General features: G+C 40.0%; 1 protein-coding gene across 2 annotated transcripts in view; it reads left to right on the forward strand.

Moving 5' to 3' along the window:
• Positions 1-25,480, forward strand: part of Ctnna2 (catenin alpha 2) — a 1,157,068-nt gene that overhangs the window by 325,967 nt on the left and 805,621 nt on the right. For both annotated transcript variants that reach the window (XM_060383518.1, XM_060383519.1), the window contains exons 4-5: positions 10,854-11,020; positions 22,342-22,461. In XM_060383518.1, coding sequence (XP_060239501.1) covers positions 10,854-11,020; positions 22,342-22,461 — 287 coding nt within the window. The remainder of the gene's footprint in view (positions 1-10,853; positions 11,021-22,341; positions 22,462-25,480) is intronic.

The raw sequence follows: 25,480 nt of genomic DNA on the forward strand, positions 1-25,480 counted from the left end.
CTTATTTCAGTTTGCTTTATCACCAGGGATATTTTTTTAGTGTGTTTTGAAAATCAGCCAATGGGAGCAGGTGTTGGGTCTTTGAGTGCTGTAGCAACTGTCTTAAAGATTTTACAAAATCGTCAAAATGGCAAAACACTCTGAATTTTCACACTATCTACCTGATCACTGTTTTAAAATGTTTTCTCAAACACACTATATGCATATATGGATATTAAGTAAATTAAGAAAGGAAATGCCTGTCTAATAAAAGTATTAATTTAAGTCAGGTTTTAAGCCTAAATGGTAATAAACTTTAAAATAAAATAGCAAAAGTTGCTTATTCGGATACTCAGGCTACCTTGGGGGCATGGCTATGTAGATAAGCATGAGGTAACATGCATGATGAATATGAATGATGAACCATGGTGATAATGCATAGAACTGTAGGAAACGGATGCTAAAGAATAGTAAATTACGATGCTAATATGTAATTCAAATAGTTGAATTAGCCAAGACATAAGAAAACTGCTAGTGGAATATTGTAATCTTTGTAATATTGTATAGCATTGAAATATTGTGATCTTGTGAAAAATTGTAAACTTTGCAATCTTATTTTATTCTGAAAAACTTTATTGTTGGTAGTTGTTGGATTGTTAAATACTGCACATTTTTAAATATTCAGAATTTTTACCTTAAGGGGAATATGTGTAAAATTGTTTCATAGCTTATCATGAAAAGGAAACAAATAGCCAGGAAGTGCTCCCTGAAAGACTACCAGCATTCCAGCTGTTTAGGCAAAGAAGACAGGAGGACAAGGAGTTTCAAAAGTCACTGTCATACACAGCAAAGCTCATGTTAACCTGGGCTACAGAACACTGCGTCAGCAAACAACAGTGGGAGAGTGGGGACAGATAGAAAGACAAACATGAAGACAGAGGCAGTTTTACAATTATGGAAGATGGAGAATTTTACTTCTATTTTACTCACCATCTTTAGGAGTTTTGTGTTGGAAAAAGATAAATAAGTTCATTAACTGTCAATATTTTGTGTAATTATACAAAGGGTCATGATGCAATCAGTTAAAATGATAGAAAAAAATACCAATTTAAAGAATTGCCCAGAAGGGCAGTTCATCAACTATCCCCTGGTGATTTGTCTTAAGTTATTGGAACTATGAAATGTTATTTTTGGTGCCTCTTAATTGTCTGCAGTTTTCTGTCTTTATATAGACCAATATTTTACTTAGTAATTAAAATACTGTCAATGTTTATCAGTACATCAGACATACGAAGGTTCATTAGAATGTCTCTGTCCCCTTGGCTTCATGGACCATTGTTCGCTGTTATTCTGGTTATTCTGACAAGTTTACTCTGCAGTTTGCATTTTTCTTCATTTTCCTTTCATCAGTTTGAGTTCAGGAAGTAAGACCCTTGAATGCTACTGCTAAGAGCATGTAAAGAAAAGTGAGTTAAACTCTCAGCATGGCAGTCTGAGGACTGCTTGTGTTGTTCCTAACCTTGTACTTGCTGAGCCTCACCTCACAGTTTCTCGCAGTTCAGTGATCAGATGTCTAAAAAGTGCTTGTCTTCCATCAAGACCACTCTCCATAGAATGAGCCATGTTCTTGGGCCATATTGGATTATGATTTACTTCCTACACAATTTTCCTACTCCTAAGACTTTACAAACTGTACAGTACCTTCTGTGCATTATCACCATGGTTCATTGCCCCACATATTAGTGCATATTACCTTGAGATTATGCTCAGTTGTGTTTAAAAGACCAATGTCTCCTGGGTAATCTGAGCATCAAAGCAAGCATCCTTTTTTAATTTCAAGCCAAGTAACATTTAAACATCTACCCTGACTTAAAACGAAAAGTTTTTGCTGCACAAGTAATATTCATACACATATAGTATATTTTGATCAAATCTACCCACTTCCTCTCACTTATCCAGCTGCTTTCTCTTCCCAACTTACTGTCTTTCCTTTAATCTAATGCCTTTAATTTAAATTTTTCCAAGTCTGTTTAGGACTGCCTGTATATGCACAGGTGTGGGACCATCTACCAGCATACGGGGAGTAACAGTTATATTATTGCCTTTGAACAAGAAGCACAAGAAAGTAGGCCATCCAGAAATACACGTTGAACCTGCAACCAGTATTTCAACTATTCTCATTGTAGGGAGAAAACAGAGCAATGGGGTTAGAAACTGTATTAGTAATAATGATTGTTCGAACATCAATATTAGTTAACTTTCTATTGCTGTGGGGGAAAAAAAGCAACCTAAAAGAGAAAAAAAAAAATGTTTATTTTGTGTAAGGATTCCAAAGAGGCACAGTCTATCATGGTAGGGAGGAGATGACAGCAGGTGGTAAAGTGACCACCTCAGGGGCAGGAGGCTCCCTGGCCGCTACAACTGGAGTCAGGATACGGCGTGTGAACAAGAAGGGAGGCCAAGCTGTAAAGCTACAAACCCACCCCCATATTGCACTGCTTCCATCACGGCTCCATCTTCCGTAAGTTCCATCATCTTCCTTAGGACCAGCATCTGGGAACCAGCTCTTCACACACATGAGCCAGTGGCAGACATGTCCTGTTCAAACCACATCAGCCGTTGTTATGGAAAAAGGTTTATGCCTAGAGCCTTGAGTATATCATCTTTTATTTTTAACTCCAATAACAATCTGTGGGACAGCTAACATTATTTTAACCCCCACTTTACAGTTGAGAGACAGAAACACCATGGTCTTATAAGCACTGAACTCACATATTTAGCAACATCTGAGTCAGAACCTGTGTCTTTCTGATTTTAAATGTCTATTTCCGATTTTCAAATCTGATTTTCTTTTTAAGTAAGTATACAGGTTTTTAGATTCCATTACCGCCTCCATCCTTATCTCCATCTTTTTTTCCCAGACTTCTTTTTTTATTTCATTCATACACATATCCTCAGATCTGGAAATTAAATTATTAAGTGAGGTGATTAAAACTCAGAAAGACAAAAGCTTGCGTGTTCTCTCACATGTGCAGATTCCACCGTCTAATTTATATATTTACATACACATTCACACACACACACAAACATACACACACACAAACATACACACACACATGCATGCACGGAAGCACGTGCACGTGCAAATATAAATACAGGTAGAGGCTTTTGACCTTTAATCTGTGTTAAAATATGTGGAGCTTTTAGATTGATATTCCCGCCATAACCTTTTTCCTGAAAGAACTACAGATGACTGCTGCTTCTAACCCATCGCTCATGCTACTTTCTTTGCAGCCGATGATGGGGACTTAAGGAGATCAGGTTCTTCACATCACAACATAGCTCCAGTTAGAGCTGTACTCAAGTAACTGAGCTTGAGTATTTCTACACACACACATGTAACCAGCAGGTCCCTAATTTCCTCTATCTAGTACCCCTCCCCTCTCCTACACACTCTCCCATTTCCTGGCTAATTATTTCGGTCTTATAAAAAAGCAGTTCCCTGAGTAAATAGCTAATTTTATCATGATAAACTTGCCCATCATTTTGTAATATAGATTTCCGTTTTGTCCCAGTAATCCTAAAGCCACAGGGATGTAAGACACATTAGTGTTACTGCTGATCTCACATCGGCCTTCCTTCAGAAGCTTTAACAACGTGAGATCGTTTGTATCTGCTCAAAATGGGCTCTTAGTTTTTAATTTAAACGGAGTGAAATTACCTGCTATTTATCTCACAGCACACTCAGAACTTAGCCTGAGCTTTATGTTTACAAACTTACATTTTCTCATGGCAGAGTGAACTCTCCCTCTTCTGCTCCTTTGTCTCCCTCCCTCCTTCTCTTCCTTCCCCTATCTCTCCCATCCTCCCTTCCTCCTCTGTCTTTCTCCTTTCTTCTTTCCCAGTCTACCTTTATTTTTCTCCCCTCTGTTTTCACTGCTCTCCATCTATCTTTATCTGTGTCTTTGTCTCTTTTTCTTCCTCTTTTTGTTTCTCTTTTTGTCTGTCTCCTCTCTCCTGAGCATCTATCAAACTACTTACTTCTAGTAATGGTGGCTGAGGCTGGGGATTTCGAAGTAGTTTCGAGGTTCTTGTGGCTCTGCAGAAAGATTTGAATAGAGACTCACAGTTAACACAGAAACAGGGGCAGTCTATTAAGAGCAGACAGACATTCAAGATGGGAGCAGACCAGAAGAGGGAAATAGTTGGACATCTTGAGAGTCAGGATACACTAAAAGTAAGGGCTTTTATGAGGCCTTAGCATTGGCTTTCTTGAATCATTGCTATAACATAGGCCTTTCCACTCATACTGGTAGAGTAACAGCAACCTGTGGGTCATATGCTCCAACAGTACCCTATTATTCTTTCATTTCTCTTTTTAGTGTGTTGGAGTAGGTACATATACATGTGCCAGAGCTCGCATGTGGAGGTCAGAGAACAGCTTTCAGGAGTTGGTGCTCTACGTCCACACCTTTTCCCAACCGAGCCACCTGGACTTCAGGCGTACTTTTTTTTTTTTTTCTTGCAGTGCTGGAAATAGAATCCAGGACCTTGTTTATGCTGGGCAAACAATCATCAACTAAGACTCAGCCCCTTGTCTTAAATCTCCATCTAGGGGTGTACACTTAATATTATAATGAGCCAGAGTTGCTTTCAACCACTCTGAAAAGCCGCTCTATTTTATTCAGCCTTTGTGGGGAAGTGCAGAACATATAAAAGCTTTGCTCTTTGCCAGCTTGGATTTTCCTGTGATAGTTCTTTATCCTTCTCATGAGGCTTTCTAGACTTCACTGTCGATCCTGACCTCCTGCCTTTCCAGTGGTGCCTATGTGGGCCCAGGTTGATCACATACAACTCTGATGCTCTGTCACCATTTGGCTTTGGCACACTCTTGGTCACTATGTTGCCAGCATGTCTGTGGGGTAGAGTTACATGGTGTTACCCTGATTCACTGTTTGAATATTTGAATTGGAAAATCCAATTAGTTCAGGTACAATTTGCTTAGCAACACTCCCCCTCCACGTGCTGGGAGAAGATGGTCTAAATTGTCAACTGTTTTGTGAATAACCTGTCCTTGGTTTCCTTTCACCCAAAGTACAGTCATCCCAGCTTAACCTATAGAAACTGGAGTCATCCACGTAGCTCTCTCTCTCTCTCTCTCTCTCTCTCTCTCTCTCTCTGTGTGTGTGTGTGTGTGTGTGTGTGTGTGTATGTGTGATAAATCTTATTTTCGTTTGAACAGTAAAGTCTATTCCATAGAAGGTGTCTTCTCCATGATGCCTTAGACAAAGTTGTTCAGCTTTCTCTATGCTGATTTTTTTGACTCTGAATTGGGGTATAATGATCTTTCCAACTATACTGAAGAGAGTGGATATAGATATAAGCTGGCTTTATTCTCCCTGAGGCATAGATATTTTTCAATGACTTTTTTATGTTGGGTGGCTAAGAAAGAGATTCATCTGTGTGTGTGTGTGAGAGAGAGAGACCAACCTGTGGGACATGTGTAACCAAATAAACATTTGTTAATTGCAGCCTCTAATTGTAATTGGTCTTAGACTCCCAAGGATTGTGTGTTGTAGCACTTGTTATTTTTAATATAATTTTTATTGTTTTATATTAATCACAGGTTATTTACTTTGTATCCTAGCCATAGCCTCATCGCTCATTCCCTCCCAGTCCCACCCTCCCTCCCTCATCCCCTCTCTGCCTCTTTCCAAGTCCACTGATAGGGGAGGTCCTCCTCCCCTTCCATCTGACCCTAACTTATCAGGTATCTTCAGGATTGGCTACAATGTCCTCCTCTGTGGCCTAGCAAGGCTGCTCCTCCCTTGGGGCTGGGGGTCAAAGAGCCAGCCATTGAGTTCATATCAGAAATAGTCCCTGTTCCCCTTACTAGGGAACCCACTTGGATACTGAGCTACCATGGGCCACATCCGAGCAGGGGTTCTAGGTTATATCCATACATTGTCCTCGGTTGGAGAACTTGTTTTTAAACTATACTTTATTTGTGTTTCCTTATAGCCTCTTCCTTCCATTCCTAGGCAGAAGAAAGTTAGTGGGGAGAGGGGGCACAGACCCCTTTACTTCTCCCAGCTATTTAGGATCAATGGGTTCTTTTGGGGGTTATCCAAGAACTGTAGCAAGCAGTCTCCTCCAGTCCACTGTGTTGATATGTTTCTCTCCTTCTGTCTCCAAGCCACCACACTGTCTGTCTCTGCTGTCTCCAAACTGCCACTTGCCACATGCCACCACCCCAAGACACACCATTTCCTGGGCTCTCATATTTATACCCTCAGAGCCTAGTCCACTCCCCTCTTCAAGCTGCAGGAGACAAGCTGGCACCACCTATCAAAGACCATGCCCTGCATGAGATAGTTACCAACTGTGGACAAATTAAGCTGAAACAAAAAATTCTACACTTGGGATTAAAACAAAAACATGTTTACATAATATAACTGAGTTTTTAAAGAAAACAAAACTTCCATCAGAGTGTGTCTTAACAATTCACTATTATGCGGCACAAAACTGAAATTTTAGTTTTCTCCAAATTTGCTGTTGCACTTCTTGGATTATTTCCTTTTGCACCTCTGCATAAATCTAAGCTAGGAAAATGTAGTTGGTTTAGATAATATAGGATCTTTTAAGGACCCGACAATATAATACATGCCCACACTTCTCAATAGAAAAATCAGAATGCTATAAAGGGTAAATGAACTCTAACACCAATTAAGAGTATTATAGGCTATTTTGACCTGCCTGTAAAATGATTGGTTTCTTTCCCCTTTTGTCTTAGTATAAATGACAGAATGGACATACTCAAACTATCATCGCTATTATATAAATTGGCTGGGATTTGATTAAGAAGAGAGCCATAATTATTTCTATTAAAATATTGAATAAGCTGCTTCATCACCAATCCAAAATTGGTCTTATCCACTGCACTTCTTGAGCTTCTTGAAGGCCTTCTGTCTCTAGTGTGCTCCAATATACAAAGCTCTGCTTATGTTTCTGCCAGCTCTCCTCCTCCATTGGCTGCTCATTACAGATACAATATCATGTTTGTCATGGTTAATCATCTCTCTTTGTTTTCTTCTTCTTCTTGCTTCCCTCTAAGCACACATGAACCTGACACCCATATCCTTATTAGTCATCATCAGCTCCACATTCTCTTCACAAGGTCCACTGGCTGTATTTCAAAGACCTCTGTCACACTTCTCTCCTTTTATATTTGGTTGCTTTTTATACTTGGTCCAAGCTTCATCACAGCATTTGTCCTATTGCCTGTTTTTCCTTTCCTAGTATTGTCCCCTCCAATTTACTTGGTGTAATATGACTGACATACTGTCCAAAATAAAAATCTATTAGAGTCACTTTTCTCTCTGCCAATGGTACAGTTCAAGCCTCTTGCATGGTGTGGTGTCTCAGCTCCTTTCTCACAGACACTTCCATGGAGCCACAGTTACCAGCACTCAGCCTCAGTCTCCAGGATCCCAAGTCTCACGCAATGTTCATCTTTCTGTCTGAGTGGGAAGTCACCTCCCTTTTTCACAGCTCATGAGAGAAGACTGCTCACCCCCATACCGCTCGTGTGCTAAATGAGGAAATCACTAGTTTCTTTCTATCACCTTCACTCTTGCTCATACATCTGGCCCTTCGTCACTGCATCCTGGTTTTGTGTTTAGAAGAGAGTGAACTCCTGAGGACAGAATGGCTATTTCTAGCCATCATTTAAATTCCAAGGCCCATTTCATAATGTGGTAAGTGTCAAATGGAGTCTGGTTTCCTAAATGCTCTCTACATTAAAGAGGAAGTTTCAAGACAGGGTTGGAAGCATGAATTTTGGGTTTCTTTGTACTATTATCTCGTCTTGTCAGCCTGGTTAAGAGCATAGTCATTTGCAGTGGCATTTTCTTTCATTCTTTCTTTTTTTTCTTTTCTTTCTTTCTTTTTTTTTTTTTTTTCTTTTTTGAGATGTTCTTGCTATGCAGGCTCACATAGCCCAGAATTTGGTATATAAAATTATAATTTGCAGTTGTCTTCCTGTCTCTGCCTCCTAAGAGTAGATTTTAAAAGGTCGATGTTCTAAGAGTCAGTCTACCATAGGTGTCCTGGCTACTTTTTATTGTCAATTTAGCATAGCCTAGAGGCACCTTGGGCGAGTGAACCTGAATTGAAGAGTCATCACAATGGTTCTCAACCTGTGAGTCACAACTCTGTTGTGGGTGGAATGACCTTTTCACAGGGGTTGCCTAATACCATAAAAAAAAAAAAAAAACACAAGTATTTACACTATGATTCATGACTTTAACAAAACTACAGTTGTGAAGTATCCACAAAAATGATTTTATAGTCGGGGTCAACACAACATGAGGAACTGTATTAAATGGTGGCAGCACTGGGAAGGTGGAGAGTTACTGGCATATCAGTCTGGCCTCTGGGCATGTCTAGGAGAGATTGTCTTAACTGGTGTTGCATGGCCCAGCCCCACCATGAATTATACCGTACTTACACAGATAGTTCAGAGCTAATAAAATAGGTAACTGAGTATGAACCAGAGCATAAGACAGGAAACTGTGATCTTTCTTCATGGCTTCTGACTTGGTTCCTGCTTGGGTTCCCTGCCCTGACCTTCCTCATTGATGGGTATGTCCTGGAAGCATGCATGAATGAAATCTCTCCTTTCCTGGATTTCTATTGTCATGGGGTTTATCACAGCCACTGAAAGCAACCTAGAACAGTGGTGCAGTTAACTTCAAAACTTGGTTGTTAGTCATCTGAACTAGTTGCTTAGGAAATGGTTTTGTCTCCAGGGAATGGAGAGATATGAGACTCAATATTAGAGCGAGGTTGTTGGTGTATTTGTTTGGCTCTTTTGTATTTGTTTGGGTTTTTTGTATCTGCCACACTTCTCCACCCCAGTCCCTGCCATGAGCCATCACCATGGAGGAGAGATGAAGCTAGATGGGAGAGGGAGTGTTGAGATCTTTTTACTATTGCTTGTTGATTAGGGGAGTTGAATTCCTTGGGCAAGTCCAGTCTTCTTTTTTTAAAGGGTATCTCCAGTTTCTTCTTGTTGTTTCTTTTTTCTCAGCCACTTTATAAACCAGCAGGAGGAGGAGCCAGCAGGAGGAACAGCCATGCCTCCTCTCTTGGGGCTCTGGTCTTTTATACCCTCTCTAGAGTCCCCAGAATTGAACTAGCCTCAGCTGACAGACCCTGTCAGACCGTGCACAAGGCAAATATGTGCTGCTGTTGACAGTGTGAAGCAGCTCCATATCCCACACCCGAGATTAAAACAGAAACGTGTTTATTTAAATAACTGAGATATTAAAGACACCAAAATTCTCACTACATTTCCCCCTTTCGGTTTTGTGCCAATAACTGTACTTTAGTGAGAACTTCCAAACAAGGATATTTTCAATGAACTGAATGTTTTTCAAATCAGTGGTGAAGGTTTTGTTTGTTTCTTTTCTATAACCTGGTCACTCTTGGCTTCTCTTGTCTGAATTGGCTAGTGCTTTTTGTTGCTGACCCTCAAGCTAGGGCTCCAAAGCTTCTTCCTGACAGCAAAAGATTACCTTGTATATCCTTCTTGTACCTTCATTCTCTTGTCCAATGGTGGGCCTTACCACAGAGTATGAAAACCTTGGGAAGCCTTCTTTTGGAGTTTGTAGTAAAAAATGACCTGTTCCTATCTCCTGCAGAAAGTACCGTACTTCTCACAGTTACCACACCAAACATTTTGAGAGCTGACTTTGAAAGTACCATATTTCTCAGAGTTAACATGCCTGCCTGAATATTTTAGTTCTGAGGATTTTAACCATAAAATTTCTTTTTAAATGGCCAAATATGCTTCAATTTAAGCACAGTACATTTTTATATCTCATGCTTTTTTCATTAGCTTTCATGCGAAAGCTAATGACAGTAATCTTGCAACCCCAGGCCAACCCCCTCCCCTGCCCAGTGGCACAGTTTGCTCAAGATTAACCCTTTCTTTCCAAAACAGGCTGTTTTTCTTTTACCTTTCTTTAACCTTGTTGCCTTGCACAGCCCATGCCTCCTGCTCCTCCTGGCTCCCTGCCCCACCCAGGGCCTTTGAAGACCTGGAACTGAAACCACTTGGGGCAGGGTGTGGCAGTGATCTACCTTCTGCTTTTCTTTTTCCTCCTGCTTAGTCACCACATCGGAACCTTTTTTTTTTTTCTCCCTTTACTGGGCTTACTCACTTCCCAAGCATTTTATACTCTACCTATAACCTCTTCAGTTGTCTCTCATAACCTTGTATTTCTATTCACAATTTTTCCAATTGCTCAGCCATTCTCTCAGCCTTTTTTGAGATGGAATATATGGAGAAAGAAGAAAAAAATGCAGAAAATCTGCCTGGGAACAAAGCAGGAGAGAAGCCAGTGGCAGTAGATGCAATAAATTTTTTGTTGACACTGTGAAACACAATATCTCTAATATCCATGTCTTTATACCCTGCCATCTCCTCTATGATGTTAGAAAGCAGATTTTTCCAAATTATTCCAAACCCTATGTCTGGGTGCCACTTGTTGACACCCCCTCCCCATTTTTAAGCTACTTTATTTGAGTTCCTTTATGAGTTGATCTCAGTTATTAGATCCAATGCATTAAATGGCTTTCCCATTAGTGTTGAAAACCTCATTTTACACCTTAGTGGGAAATAATACCTTCCGTTGTCCATCAGTTCTGTCCATGCCTTGGTAAGCTAGACTTGAAAGGCCCTCTATGATACTGGTATTTCACAAGCGCCAACTTTGCCGTGAGGTCAGTATTGGCCATCCCCATGTCTGTCAGTCTGCTGTGCCCTCAGCATCCTCACTACCCACCAGCCTCTCTGTGCTTTCCTGCAGGTGAGACAATGCGGATTGCCTCCTCTGAGTTTGTTGATGACCCTTGCTCTTCCGTCAAGCGTGGCACCATGGTTCGGGCAGCACGGGCTCTGTTATCGGCTGTGACACGCTTGCTAATCCTGGCTGACATGGCAGATGTCATGAGACTTTTGTCTCATCTGAAAATTGTAAGTATGTAGACCTCACGGACATCTCTTGGTTAGAGGACATCTGAGAAGGATTAGAGCTGTACCATTGCTCAACTTCCTTCCTAGTGTACCAGCAAATTATTCCAATTCATTTATAGCCCATAGTGTATTTAAAAAACTAAGCTTCACCTGAAAAAAAAACTCCCCTCCTCCAAACAAAGAGCTTGAATTCATTGTTTCCTGGAGTACATAGCACAGCTTGGCATTCTTAAATGGTAGGAGCCTCGCATATGCTAATTTATTTGTTCTTATGTTACTATATGTTAACTTCCATATATTTGAAACTGTGGTAGTCTTTCAATAAAACAGTGTCCAGTTCATCTTTTATTGTTACTCTCAGTCTTCTTGCATCAGGAACCTAAACTGAGTCTCTAGAGTTCTGTGCTCCCACCATTGCTCATATATTGCATGTTGTACATGGTTTCTTATGATTCTTTTGTTTTCTAGTGGGAGTTGACTCTTTTCATGGTCACAGAGTTTTACCAAATTAGAGAGTAAGCCCACTTCCTTGGTCTGTGACCACAAGGCCTCCCACAGTTGCTCACTAGAATTAACAACATTAATATTAACAACAAACACAAGAGAGGACAGTGTCTCTCCCCAGAGACTCCCGAGTCCACCACAACCATCACAAACCCTGGCTTTTTTCTCCTAGTCTTCAGATGACGAGGTGTAAAACACAGGGTTTCCCTGGGACCTATATGATGGCTGGCTGGGTCTCATCCTTGGGAAGTACTAGCTCATCCTGGCCCTATCTACAGCTTTTAGGGTCTTCTATTCTTTTCTAGTGAAGAGAACAAGTTGTGATAAGGCAAAGTGATACTGGAGATGAGTAATGAGAGCTTGTGTTAGATTTGTTATGTTGGGGGGTCATATCATCTTTGGAGTCCTAAACGTTACTTGTCAAGAAATCTTGTATTGAATTTACTAGACTAGATCTCAGAATAAGGTCCAAGAGTCTCAGTTTACGCACAATTTACTCAAAATTCTTGTAAAATCTCAAACTCTGGTTTTCTTCTTGAACTCTGTAACCTTAACTCTAAAACAGGATGACAAATTTTATGTTTTCCAACAGGTCCCTGAAAAACCAAAGGACAAAAAAATAAAATGTCCTTGGTTGTTTTTTGTTGTTGTTGTTGTTAACTTTTTCTCAGACACTCAAATGAAATGGGAGGCTATTGCAAACTGTGAGGTACACAATTCAAGAAAGGATTTTAACTCTTCCAAAAATAATTAGGGGAACAATACAATGTCGAGATGAACCGTTTGGCCCCTGGGTCCAACCTAATGTGGTTTAATCTAAGAGTGCACATTCCACTTGTAGCTCCAGCATGATGTTTTCCAGTGCACAGCCATGTCCCAGAAGTTTTTGTAGGTGGTCGTGCTGGCTGCCACTCCCCCATTCCTTGGTCTGTTATATACAGCTTTTGTAACACGAATAATTTGTACTCAACTATGCAAGGGAAAAGGGTTCATGATCCTCACCTTACATGCTACGCAGACATCAAAGGTAACATTTTAAGAAAAATATTTTTCTTCGAGAAGTAGGTTAATGGGACTGAACCAAAATAAATTAGCAATACATCCCAATTTTTATTGTAGACAGTGCTGTTCCTCGGCCTTTAGGCCATTGTGGTGGGTTTGAAGTTCTCTCTGAGTAGCTCACACGATGAACATGCTGTTTATAACTTTTAAAATTGGTGGGGTTTTTTTTTGAGAGTTTTATACATGTGTATTGCCTCTATATCATTTGTATCTCTCCTTCTATACCCTCCAACTTCTTTGTTGACTCTCTGCTTTTCAAATTTAAAATGTCTTTTTAAACTTATTATTGTTACCTATATATATTTATATAACACATATGTGTGGATAGACAGACAGATAACTGAGATCATCTAGTGTCATTTATACACATATGTGCTTAGGGTTGATTGTTTGGGAATGGATAACTTATCAGGGTGCTTTTCTTTGGAGAAGACCCATTCTCCCCCAACAGCCAATTGCCTGAATGCCTTCATCTAAGGGTGAGATTTTTTTAAAGAATATCTTCCATTCTCATTGGAGTTGTCAATGTCATTGTGCAGGTCTTGTTGAAGCAACAATATTGTTGATATTTCAAGGGTAACACTTCCCTGTTAGACACTGACTCAAAGCAGACATTTTTACTTAGTCCCCTGACCCTTGTAATCTTCCGACTCTGGAATGCGGTCTCTAGTCTTCTGCATTTTTCTTTACGTTCCCTGGGACTTGGGTGTTAAGGTGGCAAGTGTATCACTTGATGTCAGGAAACCCACAGTAACTAATTCTCTGTGTTTTGCCCAGTTGTTGATCTCTGTAATGCTATCCATCTGTTATAAAATAAGTGTCTTTTATGACAATAAGCATTATCCTTTTCTGTGTCTAGATAGCTAAATATCTAGAATGCAGGTGGAAATTATACTAGTCTATGAAAATGGGAGTTACTGGGTTCTCCTCTGGGGTCTGTAAATGCTCCAGCAGTTTGTATAGACAACGTACTGTACCTGGGGTCCAGTTGCTATGGATGCTCACCTACTCTACACAAAGTTCTGGGTTTATTCTCTAGTACTGCATAAACCTGGCACAGGGCAGAACTCTTAGCGTAGAAAGCATGAAGATCAATATTTCCGAGTCAGCCTCAGATACATCGAAATGTTGGGGACAGCCTGGGATGCATGATACTCTATCGTTAAATAAACAGATACAAATAAATACAATTAAGTAAATAAATCTAAGTCTGCGACACTATCTACACCACCAGCTTCTGTCTGTGTGATAAAGTCTCTCCCTCCCTCTCTATGTCCCTGTCTCTCTCTGTATCTCTGTCTTTTTCTCTCTGTCTGTCTCTGTGCCTCTCTATGTCTCTCCTGCTCTTTTGGCCAGTGCTATTGACTGATACTTATGTAGCCCCTTGTTATGTCAATTGCATTCCTGTCCTCCACACAGCAGATTGAGGGAGTTTAAAGAAAAGGATTTAGCACAAAATCATGCAAAGGTCAACCCAGCAACATTAAGTAGGCCTGTCATACTGTCAGCAGTAAAATTAAAAATGATTGTAGACTAGATAATGCATTTGTTCACAGACCAAGCAACAGAGAAGGTGGAATGTTGCCATCTTGTGGACAGACATGGAATTTTATTTTCTGGCGCTGGTACTGGCTTGGGGTTGGGGCTGTGTCCCACCTTAGGTTCAGATCGTTCCTCGTATCATTACACATAACTACTTCTCAAGACAAATACCCTGCAAAAATGTCATATGGACAAAAATCACTGTAAATAAATATGGTGTGATTTTTCTCTGAGTAATTAAAAAGCATAGCCTCTTGAAATACAGCGTACATCTATGTATTTCATAAACAGGATTGGAAACAGGAGATGTTGTTGTCAAATGACTGCTGAGGGAGAGCAAGCCAGCTTTCTCCAGATGCAGACCCTGGTAGATGGCCCATGTTCCGGTGCCTGACTCTGGACATACAGGTAGCACTAGTTAGGCTAAATGGTTTAAAAACCAGAAGCTGGGAAGATGGGAGAAGGACAAGGTGATGGAGGTCTGGGAAGAGGTAGAGGAAGGAGTGAGGAGCAGCTATGATAAAATCATTTTTAAATATGAATGGGATTCCCAAAGACTCAAAAAAATATACTTAAAGACAAAAGTGCACGCACAAGATTAAAACTAGTGGAAAGCTCAGCATGGGGGCTGTGTGCATAAAGTCCCACCGCCTGCTGCGGAGATTTTGCAGGTGAATGTTGTCAGAGGAGAGAGTGTATTGGTTTTCTTCAGGAATGCAGCTGTCCAGCACATTGTCCTACATCCATGGACTACACCTAATTGGACTCTGGGTTTTAAGAAAGAGTCCACATAACCAGAAAAAAAAATAGTGTTGAGGGGACAATACAGAGATTGGAAAAGAGGAGAAAGGTAGGCAGACTTGACAAAGTGCATTGTATGCATGAGAGGAATTCTCAAACAATAGAAAACAGAAAACACACACACAACAGGACACAAGCATTTACATGCGATGACACAGCAGGTTAGAATTTACTAATCAGCATCCTTTTCACTTCTTTTTTTCCCTCCCAAATAAAAAAGTCTCTTTAGCACACAGTAATACAACACAGGTGAGAAAAAGACCACCAGGTTCTTTATTTCTTGCAGTTTTGGCAATATGACCAAATAACTGACTGACAAGCAGCCACTTGTCAGTCACTGACAAGCAGCCACTTGAGGAAGGAAGGGCTTTTTGTCTCACAGTTTGAGGGTTTACAGTTTGTCACAGAGGGCAAGGTATCGCTGCAGTTGACTCCAAGGTAACAAGTGTGTGCAGCTGTCCTTGTGTCCGTTGGCCTGGGCTTCTTAGAACAGGAAATGTGGGGCCGATAAGAACTTGGGATAGGCTATAAAACCTCATGCCCACTCCCTAGGGACCACTTCCTCCAAGGAGGTCCCACCTCCTAGGGGTTCCACCACCTTCCAAAACATCATTGTTACCTAGGGAGCAGATGTTCTAAGACAGGAGCTCTTGGAGGACAGATCCCACTGGAGCCACACAGGCGTTTTCCTCATCAGAGTGAAGAAGTGATCCCACTTCTCTGTTGTTTCAGAGCTGAGGAATGCCCAAAGCTCCTGTGTGCCACCTGCTAATGGCCACTTTACTGCAACATTACTCACTACTTTTAGGCCACGTGCCAAATGTGTTGGTGTCCTCCCCTGTCCTAGTAACTTACGGGAACACAGAGGGAATTAGCCTCTCATCAGAAACTCCTGTTCATGTCTCTCCATCAATAGCTCACTAAGTATAAGAAAGACAGTCCATTTATTTTCCTAAAATATCGTCTTCTGCTTTTTACCGCAATATGTAATTATTGGAAAATTGAGTGATTTTTGAGCAAATGCCAGGCAAGCCTCTAAAAATTAGTAAAGTTGTAGAGACTCTGAGAGGTTAAGCAACACTTTTCTTTTTTTCCATTTTGCTGCCTCACATACAGGAGTGTATGTGGCTACTGAGGAGACCCTTAGACCCTTGGCTTTAAATACAGGTATTTTAGTTGTCCATAGTAAGCCGTCTGTTCTCTCATGCAAATACCAGAGTGTGCTTTTCTAGAGCACCCTTCTCCTCCTGTGTGGTGTTAAAGATCCACAGGGCTGCAGAAAGGTGTTGGTGCCACTGCATTGCTACTGCTTCTGCCCCATATTCAGGAGGTCAGTGGGTGACATAGTTCCCAAGCTCAGTTAGCACTCACATGAGAAATGGCTGTGCCCAGCAAAGTTAATCCCTTGTTCGTCAGATGCTATTGAGAGTACTGTGTGATAATAATCCCTTCTGTGGCTCAAGTTTCTGGAGAACTGATTTCGTAGCCAGACCCTTGGAATGTCACAAAGTTAACTGACATTGTCACTGTGCAATGTTGATATGTGGAACTTCAGGATTTTAAAGAAAATCCCACGTTTTAATCAATGATGGTGAAGAAGGGCAATGATTTCCCCGAGGCTCTGATTTAGTGTAATCAGATTATATTGTCAAGTTGTTTGCATAAAGTGATAATCTTCTACAGAAATTCATCCAGATTCGTGCATTCCAGAGAAACAAGTACCTTTTCTCTAGTTCCAATCTAGTTTCTCTAAAATGAAGTTCTTAGATACTTCTTTTTCTTCCCTTTTTATTCTGTTGCCTCACACATAGCAGTGTAGGTGGCTCCTAAGGAGTCCTCAAAAAAAAAATTATAACATAGTAACACTTGGTCAGTTTCTTAAGAAAGCTGTAATTTCTTAGGGACTACTGAGGGTCAGATGGAATTCGGATACCCTGTTGTTTGGTAACATTGATGACACATGAAGTGATGGTTAATATTGGCTGTCAACTTGATACATCCCAAAAGGGGAACCTTGAGTGAATAATTGGTTCTGTCAGATTGAACTATGGACCTGTCTGTGGGCATTTTCATGATTGATAATTAATGTTGGAAGGCCTAGCTCACCCAGAGAAGTACCAGTCCTATGCAGATAGACCTGGGCCGTGTGAGAAAGCCAGCTGACTGTGACCTTGGAAGCAAGCCAGCAAGCAGTGTAGCTCTCTGGTCTCTGTTTCAAGCTTCTGCCTTGAGTTCCTCCCTTAGTTTCCCATGATGATGGACTGTAATCATGCAAGATAAAATTAACCTTTTCTTCCCCTGGTGGGTTTTAGAGAGCGCTTTATCACCATAATAAAAACCAAACTAGAACACAGTGTAACTTAATGTTCTCTGTGCTTCTTTGAATGTGCCCTGGGCAATGCATAATTTCTCAATGTTTTTTAGTCCTACAACTCCATTGCAGATCATGTGACTGAATAACAACACTTGATCGATATAAAACCACAGAGAAGACCTTGAAAAATTCTAGGTGGTAAACTCTGATAATAACTTCTAAGCACAACAATTACTGAGCAGATTTTAATGCCCTTTCTAAAAAGTTCAATATTTTCAATCATCTCTGCACAGATTACAACCGTGAGGGAAAAGGGATACCTGCCTTAGATGCTCTTACTTTATCCTGTGCTGTGGGAGAGAAATGGATGTCTATGATGCCCCAGGTGATGAGGGGCCTTTGATTAGGAGGAGTGACAGATGCTTGTCTTCAATCCAATCCATTCCCTTCCCAATTTACCCCCTACAAAGGTTTCTCTGGCAATGGGAAGCCCCAAGAAGCCTGTGTGCTCTCTGCAGCTTCTTCTCTACCTCCTGGTCCCCTCAGCTACAAATCCCTGGATACGTGTACTCTTTCCTTAAACTATGGTTTCAAACCCAAACAAATCTGATCCTAGGCAAGTATTTTTTTGGTTTTTGTTTTCATTTTGGTTTTGGTTTTTGTTGGTTGGTTTTGTTTCTATTTTATTGTTGTTTTCTGTTTTGTTTTAATTAAATTTTTATTTTAATTACAGTTTATTTACTTTGTATCCCAGCTGTAGCCCCCTCCCTCATTCCCTTTCAGTCCCACCCTCCATCCCTCATTTCTTCCTTGTCCCTCTCTAAGTCCACTGATAGGGGAGGTCCTCCTCCCCTTCCATCTGACCCTAGCATATCAGGTCTTATCAGGACTGGCTGCAATGTCCTCCTCTGTGGCCTAGCAAGGCTGCTCCTCCCTTGGGGGGCAGGTAAAAGAGCCAGCCACTGAGTTCGTGTCAGAGACAATCCCTGTTCGCTTTACTAGGGTACCCACTTGGATACTGAGCTGCCATGGACTATGTCTGAGCAGAGGTTCTAGGTTATATTCGTGTACAGTTGTTGGCTGGAGAATCAGCCTCAGAAAACACCCCTGTGCCCAGATATATTTGGTCCTTTTTGGGCTCCTATCCTCTTCAGGTCTTACTCCCCCTTCTTTCATATGATTTCCCGAACACCCTAGGCAGGTATTTAGATAGCTTTTCTAACCCTTCCACTGTATAAGAATTGCCCTTTACTTAGCTGGTATCCCTGGACCCCAAGGACCAGTAAATATTTCAGTGACATTGACTGACATACCCACAGATCTGACTTTGGCCCCATTTCTTGCATTCCTACAGAACATGATATATGTTTAAGCTGGCCTTTTCCATGAAACCTTGACTGGGTAAAATTTTGGATTCTATGAAGGTTCAAAACAAATATGACTAAATCTATCTGTATATGAACAGACCACATGATTAATGGTTTAGTATTTTGTCCTCAAAAACCATTTTTCCTTTCTTTATTGAATTACAAGTTTCACAATTATTGTAAGTCCTAAAGGGCATCTGGATTCTTCAGAGAAAACCAATAAGAAGAAAAATTATGTAGAACACAATGAAATAAATTTTCTAAATTGGGCTAACTAAGAGCTGGTAGGAATCCTGGGGTATAGTAGTATTAGAAAAACATTTTTGGATTTAACACCCTCTGTGATAATTATTCTTTTTTATCCCTGAAACTAGATTTTAATGTCCCAAGAAAAGATTTACGTCTTACATAAGCAGCAGGGACATCTTGGCTGCCAAGAGAGTTCACTCCATGGTGCTGTTGATGGCAAAGTTTAAATGATTATAAATCTATTAAAAGGGAGTGGCGTTGCTGACTCATTATTTTATAGATCTGAGGCATGAGCTGCTCATTAGCCATGCCAGTATGTAAAACAGGCCATTCCGTGCAATAAAATGTAATTTGGTTTGAAGGCCTAAGAAAACCCTACACAGCAACGTCCATTCTTCTGTATTTCATTCTTTTCCTTTGGTGTTATTATGGCCTGGGCAGAGTGGAAAAAGAGTGACTCTGATGAGGTTAATTATCATTTTACATGTTTATAATTAGAAAGGCAATTATGCAGAATTGCCATAGATAAAAGTGAAATTTTATTTTATTTTTGTAGAGTCCAGATTGAAGTCCTTCTGGCATGCATTCATTATTATTGACAACTGGTTCTCTCCCTGCCAAGTTTTCCTTACTGAATGAGGTTGCCTTTTATGTGAACTGAAAGCCTCCATCACACATCTGGGATGACAGGCTTGCTAATATCTGTTATCACCGGCTTATGCGCTCTATGTTGTTTCCTTACCCAGTGACATTTGATAAGCAGTGTGTTTCGGTCACCTGTGTGAGCGTGTCAAGCTCAAGCACAACTGAGATTCCATAGTCCAGAACTGGAACACACCTTACTTTTCCTGTCTATCTTTGTACTCATTTGTATCTCGGGATTATCAAACCAGAGCCTGTTTATAAATGTTGTGACTTGACTGTAAAATATTCCTATAGCCCAACAGCATTCTGTTCTATGTTTCCTCCATTTCGCATCAGTCTCTCAAAATCCCTGAGCCTCTCTCAGGAGCCTTCATTTGCCAGGACTTGTGTATCTGGCTCTTTTCACATTTTTAACAATTATTTTTGACTTTGTATACAAAATAATGTGTTTCATTAGGACTCAATCATACGGTGTGTCATTATTCTTTGTACTAATTCTGCCACTGTATTGCTGGACCTTCTATGTTTTCCAACCCTTTCTATTTGTTAATCTCATATACATACATATATATATAATACATTATGTACATATATACAAATATCTCATTATTCTTTCTTATTTATTTTCCCATGTCCCTTTTGACCTCTTTCCTCTTCTCATGGTCTCCTTTTAACTTTCATGTCATATGAATTTGTACATATATGCACATATGTTTATATATATGATTATGAATTCAAACCTAAGCCCTGAATATTAGGGAAAACATAATGTCTTTATCTTTTTATATCTGAATTGTTCCCTGTGCCTATAATCACTAGACTCTACATCAATGTCTACAGAGACACATATCCATGCATACAGGGTACTGTTTGCAAGACATGGAACCAGTCTGTGTGTCCATCAGCAGATGGACAGATAAAGTAAATGCAGTATTACACAAAATATAATTTTACTCATCTGTAACGAAGAATGAAATCACTTTTGCAAGAACATGTACGTAGCTGGATAGTGTCAGTTCATACATAATAAACCAGACTCCCTTCAAGTTTAAAAACTTTTGACTTTGCAAAAATGATTCTGTTCTGTGACTTATTCACTCATAGATGTGTTCTTAATTAGCTGTTTCCATTGATAAGCTTATTTCCACAAATATGACACAAGACAATGACCTTGCAGATTTTTTTTCATTATAGTATCTTTCTCTTAAGTTTTTCCATATTTATTTATAACTTTTAGTATTACATATAAAGTATACACACTATATTTTATCATGTTCACCTTCATTACCTTCTCTTGTCTCTTTGACAGTGAACACTTCTTCCTAATTGCCCCCCTTTTACTGTCATGATGTCATTTTTAATGCATATGCCTGACTCACTGAGTTTCAAGTTTGCATGAACATGTTGAGGGAGAATATTTGTCTGAGACTGTAATTTACAAGTGCTTTGAAACTGGAGAACATATCTTCTCCCTTTCAATAGCCATTGACTGCCAGTCAGGGAGAAGACAAACCTCATGAGTCCCTTCCTTCATTCATGAGAAACCTTAGCACACCTGACTTTGTGCAGAATCTGTAGATGCTGTGAGTCATGTTATGCTTAGAAGGTAGCGTTACTTATCAGCTCTCCTGTCAATCTTCCAGGTCTTACATTCTGCCTCCCCCATGTCCTGCAGAGTTCTCTGCCCCTTAGGGATGTAACAGAGATGGTCTGTCTAGGACCAGGCAACCACTAGTCACTTGTTCTCAGCACTTTATTTTAATTGAGTCCACAGGGACTATGTGAAAACTGTTACCAGTTGTGGAAGTTTTCATATCACATTAAAGTTCAGATTGTTTGATAGGTGTGGAGACTTTAGTGCCTCCAAATACTTCACACACACACACACACACACACTCACACACACACACACTCACAAATAATAGTTGTACTGAAATTGATAGTTCAGGTCCAATGGAACTAAGGAAACCCCCACTGAAGGAGGTTGTTGGAATCTGGAAGCACACACATCATTTTACATTAGCATGGATGCTGTCATTCTGACTTTTCCACTCTGATGCCACCTGCATGTGGCAACAGAATTTGAATTTCGCTTGCTTCCAGATGTGCACTGTCTCCTGTTTACACGGCAGTGTTGAAATGTGTAACTTCAGCATGATGCCTTGATTTAGAGGTCTTGACTAGAGTGGTTGGAAGTTCTGTCTTTCTGAATTTTTCAGCAGCACAGGAATTTCTGCAACCTGGGAGAGAATTTGTTTTAAAATTCTATTCTTTTTTTTTTCCATGTGTACGTGTGGTGTGTGTCCTTGGAGTTTCTGCTTTATATTGGAAGTGTATATTTCTTACAACCGTCATAATTCAATAGACTATAACAGAGAGGATTTGTTTGTGTGCTTTAGGAGTTCAGCCTCTAGTTTCATTCACATAAAATAGTCTGTTAATCTTTTAAAACAATTATATTGTATTTATATGTATAGGTGGGTATGTGCATGTAAATTCAGGTACTGGTGGCTATCAGAGATGGCAGGCCTCCCAAATCAGGAATTATAGGTGGTTGGGAGATGGCGTGTGTGTGTGTGTGTGTGTGTGTGTGTGTGTGTGTGTGTGTGTGTACAGGGAGCAACACTCAGGTTCTCTATAAGAACAGTATGTAGTATTTACTCCCAACTCATCTCTCAGGGTCCTGTTCTGTAAGTCTTGGTGATTATTAGGTCTGCTTTCACCTACTGTTTCAATGTGAATGTGTTTTCACATTTCCTTTACAAGCTACCGTGTATAGCATGTTTAATGTTTAGATACTATATTCTAACTGATATGTGTTTTTCTTTTTATTTCAGGTTGAGGAGGCCCTGGAAGCTGTCAAAAATGCTACAAATGAACAAGATCTTGCAAACCGCTTTAAAGAGTTTGGGAAAGAGATGGTGAAACTGAACTACGTAGCAGCAAGACGACAACAGGTGGGAAAGTCTGGAAATGTTGCTGGGGAATAGGCAAGTCTAAGTCACTGTGGCTCAGAAGGCTTGAACTGTGGACAGGTTGCATATGCTTGTGATTAAATGCTCTGAAAACCTAACATCAAAAATTCTGTGTCCTGCTCTGGCCATTGGTGCCTCCCCATTGGGTCCCAGGTACTCTCTGCCTGCTGCCTATGAATAGATCACAGACCACCACTTCCAGTCCCACCACACATGGACCTTTTGTCCAGTGATGAGGAGTTCCAGGTCAAATGGAAAGAAAGCAGACTGGGTGTGCTGCACTCTCTGGATGCCAAATATCTTAATTCTGTGTATGTCAGAAGATGCACACCCAGGAGACACCACACACGCAGCAAAACTTTTGTAAAAAAGGAAGGATGCATGGGCAGGAAGAAAAAGTGGAGGACAGAAAGAAGAGGGAAGGAAGGACAGAGGTGAGAAGTAGCCACAGCTATGGAAATGGATGACCAAGGCTCTCCCACACATCCCTCTGTTGGGAGACAGAGCCCTCAGTTTTTGCTGTTGGTGGAGTGCCTTTGGAATTGTGTTCCCAAAGAAAATCATTTTATTCATAAACAAAACAAAACCAAAGAAACACCTCTGTCTGTGGGAGCATTAGTTAATATCATCTTCACAAGTTGTTTCAGCCGGTCCCAGAATTCCTCACATTTGGAGCAACACCACAGTGTCTTTTCCACATTCCATCCCCCCAATAGCATTTGAGTATCTGCTCTGTGCTTGGTGAAGTGATGCTGGAATTACATGCGTCCAGTTTGTAGCAGGCACTCACACAGGAGTTTAGCTTATGTAATTATCTTTAATTTTACCTTATAAGTCTCTGTTGTTTTCTGTCTGTCCAGTGTTAACCCACTGTGCAATTGATTGCAAATGTGTATGTTTGTGTTTGTTGAGGGGAGGCAGGGTGGCTAGATGCTTTTCAGTGAAACAACTGAATTCAGGGTTTGGATATCAGAGGACCAAGGGGAAGTCAGGGGAAAGGGAACTTAGATAGAAATTCACAGGCCATGGTGCCTGATCTTATTAAAGGGTGTTTTTATCTTATTGTAAGTATGGTGCTCAAAGTCCAGTATCAATGTCTATTTTAGCATCTCTTCCATTTTAGCATCATTCTAAATATTTTTCTGAAAATGACGAAGAGCTACAGAGAAGCAGACAGTAGGAGGGTGTAAGTGGGCTTGATAGGAGGGAGTGGCAGTCCCCTGTAGTGAAAGCAACAAAGGTGGATGAAACATATAGGGATAAATATATTTTGAAGAGCTGTCTCTGTTTCAGAGGTGAGAAGTACATGATTGACAGCAATGAGTTTCCTTCAATGCTCTCGTCTAAGCAAATGAGTAGAAGGCGGTAGTTTGATTGACATGAGGAAGATGGAAAGGGGCTTAATTAGGGTTCAAAATCAATATGTGATATTTACAGGCAGATTTGAGATGCTTAAGACATCCACGCTGAAGTATCAAGTAGGAGGGAAGTGTCAGGCTGGAGACTGAAACAGAGGCTGTTAGTGAAGAGCTGATGATATGGACATTCCTATGAGAAATCTAATAGATACAGCTCAGGTTTGTCTCAAAAATACTTCCCCGCCCCAAGACAAGGTTTCTCTGAAAAAAATACTTTATTCTTAATTACCTGCTAATTTGAACTTCTGTAACATTTAGCAATAAGAAATAAAGCCCACATAAAGTATGTTGTTAGCTTTTCAGCATATGGCCTTTTCCTCCTCATTTTGACATGGTCACTCCAACCCTATGATTGCTAATATGTGCATTGCAGTATCTGGTTTCCTCTTCTGCCCTTGGTCGTAACCAAACACAGACCTCACATTCTAGGCAAGCGCTCAGTCAACATTTACCTCATGGTTACTGCTTTTAAGAAACAGCATAAAAGGCTGGAGAGGGGGCTCAGCAGTTAAGAGCGCCGGCTGCTCCCCCAGAGTCCTGAGTTCAACTCCCAGGAAACACATGGTGGCTCATAGCCTTGTATAATGGTGCCCTCTTCTGGTGTGCAGGTGTGTATGCAGATAGAAAATTCATACATAAAATGTATAAAGGCATAAATGCATAAATAAATAGCCTAAAAAAAGAAACAACTTATTTACCACAGAATTGATATGCAAAATGACTTTTGCAATAGTTAATCAATGTTTCCTAAATCAACATTTGACAATTTCCACTTTTTTTAAATAATGGAAACTGTCCTAAATAACTTTGTGATTAAACATTTTCACCCTAATATTTTCAATATATTTTATTATATATATACATAATTAAATATGTAAATGCATTACATAGAACTACATACATATATAAATAACACATAGTTCTACATTAGATGATTTCCAGTTTTATAAATAAAAAAAGTCTCAAATACCTTTGTGAAGAAACATTTTCACTCTGATTTTTCAACAAGTTATATTGTGATAATATTATATTATATTATATTATATTATACTATATTATTATATTAAATTATATTGTATGATTATATTACATTATATACTATATTTTGCTAATTCTAAGGCTCAAACCATTGTGAAAAGGCTCAGATTGTCGCTAATCACAGAGACTTCACTGCAATACTTTTTACATATATTTTCTACCCTGAAGGCTCAAATAGTCCCTTTTAGGGACCATGTTTTCTGGCATATATCTAATCATGCTTGAACAAAAGAGAATGCATGGTTGAGTTTGTTGTTATTCATCATCAACTAGTATGAACTAGTATTGATGACACGATGTTTTCTTAGAATCATTTTAGCCCATAATGAATAAAAGAAACATGTTACTTATTGAAGACTATCTATGTGTTACCTACAAAATGAGGAAATGCAAAGAGAACCCCAGTGCATCAAAATAGCACTTACTGATGTCTGACAGTTGAAAGCCTGTTCACCAATACATACTCAGTTGACAAACCTACCTGGCTGTCAGCAAACAGCAACTTCTTCAGCATTTCCAGGAACGATGAGGACTTTCTCTTCAGG

This window comes from Meriones unguiculatus, chromosome 5 (genome assembly GCF_030254825.1).
Source record: "Meriones unguiculatus strain TT.TT164.6M chromosome 5, Bangor_MerUng_6.1, whole genome shotgun sequence".
NCBI lineage: Eukaryota > Metazoa > Chordata > Mammalia > Rodentia > Muridae > Meriones > Meriones unguiculatus.